This window comes from Physeter macrocephalus, chromosome 14 (genome assembly GCF_002837175.3).
Source record: "Physeter macrocephalus isolate SW-GA chromosome 14, ASM283717v5, whole genome shotgun sequence".
Lineage (NCBI taxonomy): Eukaryota > Metazoa > Chordata > Mammalia > Artiodactyla > Physeteridae > Physeter > Physeter macrocephalus.
Window position 1 is genome coordinate 112,491,448 of NC_041227.1, and position 11,775 is coordinate 112,503,222.

The 11,775-nt window shown below is 49.6% G+C and overlaps 1 protein-coding gene across 10 annotated transcripts in view; it reads right to left on the minus strand.

Moving 5' to 3' along the window:
- MYCBPAP (MYCBP associated protein) overlaps positions 1-11,775 on the minus strand; it is a 19,861-nt gene that overhangs the window by 6,441 nt on the left and 1,645 nt on the right. For 8 of the 10 annotated variants that reach the window (XM_028499547.2, XM_028499546.2, XM_007103567.4 and 5 more), the window contains exons 2-12: positions 7,215-7,342; positions 6,461-6,620; positions 6,216-6,319; positions 5,239-5,425; positions 4,876-4,991; positions 4,190-4,340; positions 3,182-3,297; positions 2,981-3,096; positions 2,398-2,509; positions 1,307-1,496; positions 664-851 (exon numbers count right to left, since the gene is read on the minus strand). In XM_028499547.2, coding sequence (XP_028355348.1) covers positions 664-851; positions 1,307-1,496; positions 2,398-2,509; positions 2,981-3,096; positions 3,182-3,297; positions 4,190-4,340; positions 4,876-4,991; positions 5,239-5,392 — 1,143 coding nt within the window. In that variant the 5' untranslated portion in view covers positions 5,393-5,425; positions 6,216-6,319; positions 6,461-6,620; positions 7,215-7,342. The other 2 variants (XM_028499545.2, XM_055090445.1) reach the window with 2 other exon arrangements.

Consider the following 11,775-nt stretch of genomic DNA (forward strand, 5'->3'; position numbering starts at 1 on the left):
GGAGCGGCCGGGCCCGTGAGCCGTGGCCGCTGAGCCTGCGCGTCCGGAGCCTGTGCCCCGCAACGGGAGGGGCCACAGCAGTGAGAGGCCCGCGTACCACACACACACACAAAAAAAAAAAAAAAAAAAAAAAGCACAGCCTTCTCCAGAATCCCACAAAGCACAGCACCAGACGGCCAAGCTATGAGATGGACTGGGGCCGGCAGATCCCCAGTTCCCACCTCATGCTCACTCCCGGGTGCCGGCCCCACTAGTTAAATTGTTCTCTCTGGTTTTGCCTGGTTTTGAAGTCATGCCAGTTAAATGCAATTCACCTGGATAGTACCAGACGACAGTGAACAGATACAGTACCAGTGCAGAGGGTCATGAGTGGTGTTTGTACTCAAATGAGTACTTCCATGCGGTCTGCATCTTAAGGCCCAGTCTCATTTCTTTCTAATGCAGTAGGGCCGAGCATGGCAAAGCTCAAAGCTGCCCCCTCTCTCGCCTGCCCACCCATCTTTTATATCACAAAGCCCCGAGGAGTGTGTTTTGAGCAAGAGTGTGTTTTTGAAAAATTCACCTCTCGGGCTGGGAGAAACAAGATCCCTGCAGGCAGTGCCAGGAAGAACACTAGGTTGACCTACCTAGTGTCTACAGGGGCCAAGATCCCGGGTCCCTTACCTCCAATAACTTCCTCTCATCCCTAAAAATGTCCTGGGTCAGGGAGACTGCATGGAGATTGACCTGCAGGTGAGCACCTCCTAATAGGACGGGGTGGGTTCCAAACTCCCAACACTCCCTGAAGATCCCAGCATTCAAAGACTTAAAGAAGAAGGTGAAGTTTCTAGTTTCTCCAGGCAGAATCACACCTGAGAGGGACAGAGAAAGAGGTTTTCACCAAGTAGGAGCCACTGAGCCCCAAGCCTGCATGTATAAAGTTAACTAAGCCCTGGTTAGGGTGACCAACTGTCCCAGCTTGTGTAGGACTGAGGGCTTTCTTGGGATGTGGGACTTTCATTGCTAAAACCGGGAATGTCCCAGGTAAGAGGGACAGGTGGTCGTCCCAGCCTCAGGCCTGTGCATATGGGTAACTGAACATCTAGAATGCTTCTGCTATCCCCCATGTTCTGCTTCCCACAGGTGGCTCACTCCCCTGTGTTCTCAAGCGTTCCACCGTTCCCCCAGCTGACAGGAACAGTTAGGAGACAACACACTGCACAGTATGGGAGGGACAGGCGGGAAGAGGGGCTCACACTTGCAGGAGCTGGGCATTAGCTAGACTTTGGCTCCAGGAGGGGTGAGTGGGGCAGCTTCTCCCAGGTACCTTCCCGATTGTTGAAGTAAAACCGCTGCATCCTATTCCTCTTCAGGTCTTGGAAAGAGTCCAGCTGGGACCTCCGCCGCCAGTCATACCAAATGGCCACTGTGCCATTATTGACCACGGTCAGTTCTGAAGATGCTTTCTCCCCTTCTAGAGTTTCAAAGGTCAAGCGGACAGCAATTCCAACGTGCCTCTGGGGAGAGAAGAGGCATGAGACATGTCTCTGTGGGAGGTCCTGACCTAGGGTGACCAACTCAGCCTGGTTTGCTGGGACTTTTCCGGGTTTGGCACTGGAAGTCTCCTGGGCCTGGCCACTCTCAAACAGATAGGTAGGGGACTTCCCTGGTGGCGCAGTGGTTAAGAATCCGCCTGCCAATGCAGGGGACACGGGTTCCAGCCCTGGTCCGGGAAGATCCCACGTGCCGCGGAGCAACTAAGACCGTGCGCCACAACTACTGAGCCTGCGCTCTAGAGCCTGCGAGCTACAACTACTGAGCCCGCGTGCCACAACTGCTGAAGCCCACACGCCTAGAGCCTGTGCTCTGCAACAAAGAGAAGCCAACACATGAGAAGCCCGCGCACCGCATGGAAGAGTAGTCCCCGCTCGCCACAACTAGAGAAAACCTGTGCGCAGCAACGAAAACCCAATGCAGCCAAAAATAAATAAATAAATATTAAAAAACAACAACAACAAAAAACCAGACAGGTATCATACCCCAAAAGTGGCTGTCCCTGCCATCAGCAGTAAGGAGAGGAGATAAAACAGATTTTAAAAAACATTTCTGTTCCTTAGCATCTGAAGGATATTTTAGAACCTTCTTAAAGCCATACCTGTTCGAGAAGGTTTGCTTATTTACATGTTTGGGACTAGGTACAAACTGGGTGGCTTGTGACACTCTCTTTTCAGCCTTGTGACTTTATTCTGGCTCAAGTTAGCATTGCTGTTACCATTTTCAGACATATACTGAAAGCATGACCAGATAAAAACTCAAATGGGAGACTGTGCAGGCTCCTCGTAACTGCCACAGTCACCCTGGGACTGCCCCACAAGGGAGGCCCTTCCAGCAGGTGGGTGAGGGTGAAGGCAGTTTTACCTTGTCCTCTGGGTTACTGCCTCGGATCCAGCAAGCTGGCTTCCCACAGAACAGCAGAGAAGGGCCAAGAATAGGCATAGGGACCACATCAGGGTAATTGGCCAATAAGTCTCTGAAAGAAAAAGCAATGACTTATTTTCCCTGAGTCTGCCACAGTCTTGCCACATGGAGCCCACGGAAATGGTTGCCAGAAAATCTGGAGATGTGCCCGGCTCTGCCCTCCAGTGGAGCATCATCGGCTCCATCCTGCTCCGTTCCAGTAGTGGGAGGTTCTTGGACATAAAGAGACTCTTCATGCAGAGCCACTCAGCACTGGGAGAGTCTGGAGGGGCCCCATTTATGAGCAAAGGAATGTCTAGGAAATCTCCACTAGGAGCTGGTTGCTGGAAGAGAACAGATGGCAATAGTAAAGCGAGCACAGGTGTTCCTTCGAATGGGCTAGAGGAGGGGGTGACAGCCACTAGCGAGAGGCTGGGATGGAGGCACCCTGATTTCAGGGAGGGAAGCTTGCCCTACAATACTTGAAGGTGCTGGGGAAGCCACACTCTCCAACCGCTCTCCCTAGGGCCCAGGCCCAACTCACAAGTGCACTGTGTCTTCAGAGGCGCTTTCCTGGCTCCTTTCAAACACTGAATATTCCTCCACCATAACAGTGGAGAAAGGCCGCCCTTTGCCCACCACCTCCAGGCCATCAATATCCTCAGAGAAACAGAGAAAGGAAAGGTTAGCTGACTGAAGACAGGCACCACCCTGAGGGGCTTCAGACTAGGCACAGACTACCAACCTGCTGGCTAAAATCCAGCTCTGCCATGATGCTCTGTAGTTCCTTGCGTCGGTAGATCAGAAACAGACTCCGATCCCAGGTGTAGCGGTACCAAGCATCCTTCTGGGCTGGCAATCCTAGAGCAGGGTCCAAGGACCCTCAGCACAGGCTGCTGCCACGCCCCCTTCCCCAACCACTTTCAGGGGCTCTGAGAGTGCCCATCCCGGCACCGTTTCTGAAAGAGCTGAAAACACAGCTTCCCTGTGAGCTGGGCTCCCCTCCTCCTGGTCCCACACCTACTGCCTCAGCAGCCCTGCACAGGACTCCTGCAAAATTAGCTTCCAAACCGTCAAATCTTTGGATTATAATAAAAGTAACAATAGCAGCTACCTTTTATTGAGTGTTTAACAATGGGCCAGAACCTCTTAATACACATCATGTCTCATTTAACCCTCTCACAACCCCATGAGTATTTTACAGATAGGGAAACTGAGGACCAGAGAGGTTAAATAACTCGCTGGTGTTCACAAACTCAACACAGCTGGGATCTGAACCCAGACAGTCTGGCAGCCTTTAAAGCGGTGCTGCCCATTAGAAATATGAGGCAAACCACAAATGCAAGCCATGTATATGTAATTTAAAATTTTCCAGATGCCACGTTTAAAAAGATTTTTTTAAAAAGATGGAATTAATTTTAATAATACAGTTCAACACAATATATTAAAAATCTTATTTCAACACGTAATCAATACAAAAATTATTAATAGAATCTATTTTTTCGAACTGATCTTCGAAACCCAGTGCAATGCTTACACTTACAGCACATCTCAGTTCAGACGGGCCACATTCCAGGGGCTCAGCAGCCACGGTGGCTCAGCTGCAGTAAGGACAGCACCGCCCGAGAGCCCCGGCTTCTGCCTGCTCCTTCCACCACTGCTACCGCGGTCTTACTGAAGAGAGGACTGAACCTCCACACCAGAGCCCTGATCTTTCACCCCTAGCCAGTCACCTTTACAGCCCACTCCTCACCCATCTCCACCTGGATGGAGCGGGGCTTCCTGATGTGAGTGATTGGTTCCACGAGGCCACGCTGAGTTTTTGTCTTCGTCATTACCAGACCCATCATTTCATCTCCCAAGTATTCCGGTTGACTCCAGAACCCACTGGTCAATTCACAGCCCTGGTGATGGAGGACAGATGAGTCAGATCACCTGAGCACCCTGGAGAGAGGCTGGTGGGGAGCCTGGGAAGACAAGAGCTCCACAGACTACAGATGCTCCCTCTGGGGGATTCGCACTGCCCTGCCTGAGAGCAGGAGAGAAGCACCCACTTTCTTATTTTCAGGCTGCCCTGTTGTACATTTACCCGGCTGCAGCCAGGGCGGGTTGTTCCAGGTACTGACATACCAGAATACAACATGGCACCCTGGGGCGACTGAAAGCTGGAGCCTCAGCTTTTAGGAGACAACGCTAAGACGAAGACTATTCTGATAACTTAGTGCCAGTGAGTGGTATCTTTCTCCTCAAACTGACTAACAGTGACCACCACAGGCCGAATTACTTACCTGGCCAGTCCCTGAACGATCAGTAATAGGGCCAATAATAGAATTCAGTAAAGACCTTGAGGGCTTAACAACGCTTTGCACTGGATAGATTTCTTTTTGTCCCCAGCTGTCCAGACCCCTCCCACAGGGTACCTGGGAATGCTGTCCTTACCTTCCCATCAGGCCGTGTGGGCAGTGTTCGGTCAAGGAGCTCCCGTTCCTCCTGGATCTTTCTGTAGGTCTCGCCCGTGTGCATCAGCAGCTCGCCGACTGGCTTCTTCAGCCGTTCTAGCAAGAGAGCCAAGAATGCAGTCCCGCCACCAAATCAGAACAGGAGCCCGGGCTGTCTGCACGGATCAGCTCCAGTCACCGGGCTGATTTCACAACCCACTAAGGGCAAGAAGCACTTGGGATTACTCAGCATAAACATGATCAGCCTGGATCCAGGTTCTGGAGGTGGAGGGAGAGAAGAAACACAGCAGCAGAGCCTTGATGCCGTATGAGGCCAGGCAGGAGCCCTGTCCACTCCGCTCACCACTGAGGGTTTCCTGCTGCTTCTTCCGAAGGGCTATGTTGCGCTGCCAGTTTTTCAGAAAGTTGTGCTGAAGAGGTGGGGCCCAGGGAGGATGTGCCTTCTCTCCTTTGGGGGCTTCCTGCTTCGGCTCTTCTTTAGCTGAGATGAGGGTCATCAGACAGGGTGGGGTGTGTATCAGCTCAGCCAGCTGAAAAGAGCAACGTGAGTGTGGAGGGCAGGGAAAGGCGTTGAACCGGGGCGGAGCAGACTTCCCCAGGCCTAAATCCCTGCTGTCCTCCCGCTCTGCTGAGTCCCTCCTTTCCAGGACCCCAAGGTAGCAAGTGACAGAAAGCAAATCGCAGAACAAGGGGGGCTTGGAAGCTGCTGTCAGTCCCCTCTCGCCTAGAATGGGAACGCTTGTTCTAAGATTGTGGTCAACGTCCTTTGATGTGTCTGTCCTTCTCAGAGCTGGTGTTGACACCCTCACCTGCTGCACGACTGGGCCATTCTTATTGGACCCCAGGCCTCTTAGCACCTGACCAATCAAGAGATTCTTTGCCTGGAACCAGGGAATTAAAGAAACTGAAAGACAGACAGACTCTCCATGTGGCCCTGGGAGCTGCGGGGAGCCACCTTCCTCCACCACGTGGACTGAGGAGGAGAGCAGGCCAGTCTTTCGAGAAGGGGAGGTAAAGCCGGGGCACAGAGGAGCAGAGGGCAACGAGGGAGCGTGGGCTCAGTCTGACGGGAGCCAGACACACTCTCGCCTTTGGGGTCCTCAAGGCACTTCTGTCTCCTTATAGTGAATTCCTGACTTCAGCTGAAGCTAGCCTATGTTGGCTTCATTATTTGGGGGGAAGGGTCACTTATCACCTCAGATTCTGGGGCCCAGAGCCTGGACTCTCTCTGTAACTCCAGTCCTGCTGGACTCTGCCAGGTGGTAAGACCGCAATGACATCAGTGACTTCTCTCCCCCAGGCAGCTCTGTACAAACGAACCTGGGTGTTCCCTCGAGCAACTGCAATTCTCTTAAAGTCCTGGAGACTCCCCAAGATGTGGTGGGGCAGGATCTGGTCACTGCCATGGAGGATGTCACCTGGCCCTGGGGGTAAAAAGAAGAGGGGGGAAGGTAAGCTATAGCCAGCTGGTATAAACGACTCAAGAGGCTACTCTCTGATGAGGACCTGGCATTCCCTCCAGGATGACCCAGGAATTCAGATGCCAGGGCCAAGGCTGGGCATACCAGAGTAGTCCAGGGGCTTCGTGGCTGCATCTGGAGTAGCAGGATGTGCTACGAAGTGGCAGACCTTCTTCCTATGATCCCTGGGTTTGAGTTTACGGATGATAAGTTTCTGGGTAATTGCAGGTTTATCTTCTGTTTCAATAAGGCGAGGAATATGTTGCTAAAAAGAAATAAAATGAGGAGATTCCACATGAGATCAGGAGGGGGAAAAACACCACCCTTCTCCTCTGTCCTAATTCTTGGTGGAATTCCTGAAGGCGGACAAATCTGTTTCTCTAGATCTCTAGACCTGTCCATATGTTCTGTCGAGGAAATGCCTGTGTAACAGCTATGAGGCTTAGTAACATCCTGGAAAAACAAATAACATCTCAGGCCTCCAGAGAGTTCAAGTGAGAAGTGGCTGACTCTCCCAGGGAAAGCAGGGGGTTATCCACATCTGTAACTTTGCTTCTTAAACTCATTTTCCCTTATGTGAAATGGGGATGGCAGCACTTGCCTCTATGGGAAGCAGATTACTTCATTCTCTCTTCCCTGTGGTTCTGTATGAATCTTAGAAATGTTAAACAAACAACATGGTAAATTCCTTTAGATGCAAAAGCGAACAGATTTATGTTTGATGGATTTTTCCATGGAATTAGACACTCCCTCTGAGTAGGGAGGCAGTGGACAGACTATGGACATGGTTGAAGTTCTAGACAGCCCAGGTGGCAAGGAGAAGTTCCTGCAGGAAGGGATCCCTGGACTTCATCCTTACCTTCCTCAAGTCTTCCTTCTTAATGGCTAAGGCAAGAATATCATCTCCTTGTAGGACATTGCTAACAGGTTCAGGTTCTTCCTGAATGGGGGGTGTGGACTGTTCAGGTACCTTTGCCCGCTTCTTTTCTGAAGAGGAGCAGAAAGTTCAAGCGCTTAAAAATAGATATATATTAGACTTCATGGTGGGGGTGCAAAGCTAGCCACCTGGATGGACAGCAGAGGCTGCCAAGGTGGCCTGGGCAGCACTTTGCTGGGGTGACAGGAGTTCTCTCTTGTAGGTTCCCCCCGCCACCACAGTGACCGAGGCTTCTGTAGCTGGAACTGAGATCAGAAGACGTTCCATTCCAGGCTGTGCTACTTATAAGCTGGACAACCTTGGGTACATCACTTAACCTCTCTTGGTCTCAGTCCTCTTTTGTAAAAAGAGGAAGCTGGACTAAATCACTGGTTCCCAAATATTAGTCAGGTGTCTGTCTCAGAATCTCCTGGAGGTTTCACAAATACAGCTTCCTGGCTCCTGTGCTTTTAAAACTCCCTAGGTGGCTCTGATGCACAGTGCTTTGGGACAACTGGATGAGATGCTTTCTTACCCTCCGACCCATTCTTCTGGGTGAAGGCATTGAGTTTCCTAAGACACTGATGAAAATTCAGATGCTCTGGGGAAAGCAGAACGTTTACCACTGACCATTTACTTCACATTCTTCACTTAACAAATACTGTTTAAGCATCTTCTACATGTCAGGCACCGTGCTAGGTTTTGAGGATATAAGGCAAAGTCTTAGGCTTCAAAGAGCACATGCCCATGGGAGACAAGACTGTCAAACAGACTGAAGCAGGGTGACTATGGGAGCATCCAGGGGACCCCAGTCTGGTGTGTGGGGTGGTCAGGGAGGGCTTCCTAAGGAGGTAATTAGACTGAGAGCTGAAGGATGAAGAGAGACAACGGAAAGAGAATGGAGAACAGGAATTCCAAAGGGCATAGCATGAAGAGGCCTAGAGACAAGAGAGAATGGAGCATCTGCCTGGAACTCAAAGCATGTGTTTTTAAATAGCTGGAATGCAGCAAGGTAGGAGGTAGGAAGCAGCATCTGGAGAGAAAAGTAGGAGCCATATCACTAGGAGCTTAGTGAGCCGCGTAAAGGACTTCAGTTTTTAGCCTGTGGACCATGACATGGCAAAGAACGGATTAGGGGGTGCAAGACTGAGCACAAGATTAATTAGGAGTCTACTGCGGTGGTGAAGTGGTTGGCGGAAGTAGCTCATGGGCCTGGAGGAAAGTGGAGCCATCTGAGCCTGTAATCTTCCATGCGCCATGCCAGAGCACGGTACAGAGGACGCATGGGGCGGAAGCAAGTTTCTTCCCAACGAGGACAAATTCCCTGCCTTCCTTCCACAGAGGTGGGTTAACAGTTTCAAATGCATCCCGTTCCTCTGGCTGGTATCCACCTGTCCGCTGCCGCCCTCTGGTTCAGAAAGCTTTGCTATAAGGCCCTACACAAAATAATCAAGAGAAAACCTAAGCACTGTCTTTAATGACTTTAAAACACAACTTGGTTTTGTCCACTGTTTCTCACAGTATTATAATTTTGAAGAAGAAATATCATTAAAACATCAACGCAGGTGTTTTTGGTTACCAAAATCAAACTATTTTTTAGAAAATGCCCACATACTCAGCGGCAAAAAAAAAAACCCCAAGCCAGAATCATTCTAAACATAACTCTAGGGACTTCCCTGGTGGCGCAGTGGTTAAGAATCCGCCTGCCAATGCAAGGGACACGGGTTCGAGCCCTGGTCCGGGAAGATCCTACATGCAGCAAAGCAACTAAGCCTGTGCACCACAACTACTGAGCCTGCGCTCTAGAGCCCACGAGCCACAGCTAGAGCCCGTGTGCCACAACTACTGAAGCCCGCGCACCTAGAGCCCGTGCTCCGCAACAAGAGAAGCCACCGCGATGAGAAGCCCGCGCACCACAACGAAGAGTAGCCCCCGCTAGCCGCAACTAGAAAAAGCCCGCGTGCAGCAACAAAGACCCAACGCAGCCATAAATCAATCAATAAATAAATTTTAAAAAAAAATAAAATAAACATAACTCTAAATTTTGCTATCGGCCAGAGTCCACCTCCTCAGCAATGGGGTCAGCGGAAACTTAGGAGCATCTACCAGTCAAGCCACATGGCCCTGTGCACACAAACACACATGGGGCTAAATGGCTTGACAGCGAGTTCTGGTCCCATCCTCGCCATGTGTGGAGATGCAGACTTAGGTTTTGATCTCTACTTCCCCTCTCCCTTCTACACAGTCACCAAAGTTGGTGGTAGCCCAGGAAAGAATTGGTACTAGTTGAAGGTTCCCTTTTATAGATAATTTGGTATTATTTATATTCTCCAGGAGATTTGCTTCCTCTGTCCATCACCCTGGCTGGTTCTACATCTTCTCAAGGGATTAAACATCTCCAGATACATGCTTTTTACTGATGGGTGTAATTACACTAATTACCATGTGTAAATTTATAAACCTTCAACATTGCTGAAGACTTCTGAAATAGTCAGTGCAACTCCGGTCTGAGGTTTTTCTAAGATGGTTATCTTCAATGTAGTGCAATACATGCTCTGCTACTGTATAGTCAGGGAATGGTGTGTTCTAGTTAATATTCATAGAAAGGATATATACATTTTAAAACTTCAATTCACCCTAGAGAATGTGACTATTTACCAAGTACCTTCTATGTACTATAAATTACAGAGAAAATGGTATAAAAGGTTAAGCTATGGCTCCTTCTCTTGAGGAACTGAAAGATGCAGCAGACACTAACACACACTAATCATAACCTAAAAGCCTAAATTAGTGGCACAGACAATAGCTTTGGTTACACATCAAAGAAGGAACAGATGGATGTATATCATAAAGTTAGGGCTCTAAGGAAAGGTTCAGAAGAGCAGCTGCAGGGGTCAGAGGCAGCTTCACCAGGTAAGTTAGACCTTGAAGGACCAGAAGGCCTTGCATAGGCAGAATAGCAAACAGAGGTGTTCCAGGTAAGATCACATCAGAGCAAAGGTGGAGGTGGGGCTGAGCATGGCATATGTGAGGCATGGTGACACAGAAGGCCTGTAGAGGAGGTGGGGGTGATATTGGGGATGAGAGGAAAACCAGGTCCTCATGGCTTTGTAAACTAAGTCTGAAGCATCTGATCTTCCTCCGTCGGCAAGAAGGAGGTTTGGTTCAGGAGAGTTGATGAAAGCAGCATTTCAGAGTGACTCATCCTATGAGGGTAAGCCAGGTGGACAGGAGGGGCAGAGACAAGTTGGGGAGGCCAGGCAGGAAGGATGATCCTGTGGGGGTCATTTCAGGGCCTGTGGGAGGTTTCCACAGGTCAAAGTATGTCTCACTACTGAACTTGTACAGGGCCAGCTATTTCCAGTTCTTTGGTCTGGAAACCCAAGCTGAGTGGGGTTCCTGGTGAGCCACACAGCTGGCACTTCGCCCTTGTCCTGACAGCTGTGAGGGGGTCAGAGACCAGCCCCCTTGCATGGGGCAGTCAGATGACACCTCTGCTGGAGCTAGCCCAGGCAGTTGGAAGCAAGGTGCTCAGGTAGGGTGGGAGGGACAGGGCTGTCAGAAGGGGAGGGGGGAGCTATGGAGGGAGAAGAAACCTGGACTCTTATTTTTTCTGCTTCTTGTTTCATCTAAATGTTATTCTTTATTAGTGTTGATTAAGGTCTTCAGGAAATTCTGACCTCACAGCTGCACTGGGGGAACCAAGGGAGGGGCTGTCCCTACCTGGGCTGAGCTTTAACTGATGGTGGAGAGGGATCTGGTAATGCTGGGAGTCTTCCCAGTTTGTTAGCAACAACAGCAGGGAGAAACCTAGGAGTCAAAGGGCTCAGGTCCCTAAACAGGTTTAAAGTCACAATATTTGCTTGCCTTTTTGCTATATAATTCAGAGTTTTTGGAGAAACACAGCGAAAGATTACAGTTGTTGATTAACTTTATTACATTGGGTGGGGGGAAGTATTGCCTACTACATTAGAAGCTTCCCCCAAGATATTTAGGAGGAAAAAGGTACCTTGCATGCTTCTTTCTTTCCTCACCTTAATGCATGTTCTTAAATGAAGGGCTATTTATTTATTTATTTTTAAATTATTCTGTTTCTGATTTTATTTTTTTAATTTTTAAAAACTTTTTACTGCAGTATAGTTGATTTACAATGTTGTGTTAATTTCAGGTGTACAACACAGTGATTCAGTTATACACACATATATATATAATTTATTTTTTCAGATTCTTTTTCCTTATAGTTTATTACAAAATACTGAGTATAGTTCCCCGTACTATACAGTAGGTTCAAGGGCTATTTAACAAACTAAATTTCCTCTTATTAAAAATAAATATGCGGGCTTCCCTGGTGGCGCAGTGGTTGAGAGTCCGCCTGCCGATGCAGGGGACACGGGTTCGTGCCCCGGTCCGGGAGGATCCCACATGCCGCGGAGCGGCTGGGCCCGTGAGCCATGGCCGCTGGGCCTGCGCGTCCGGAGCCTGTGCTCCGCAGAGGGAGAGGCCA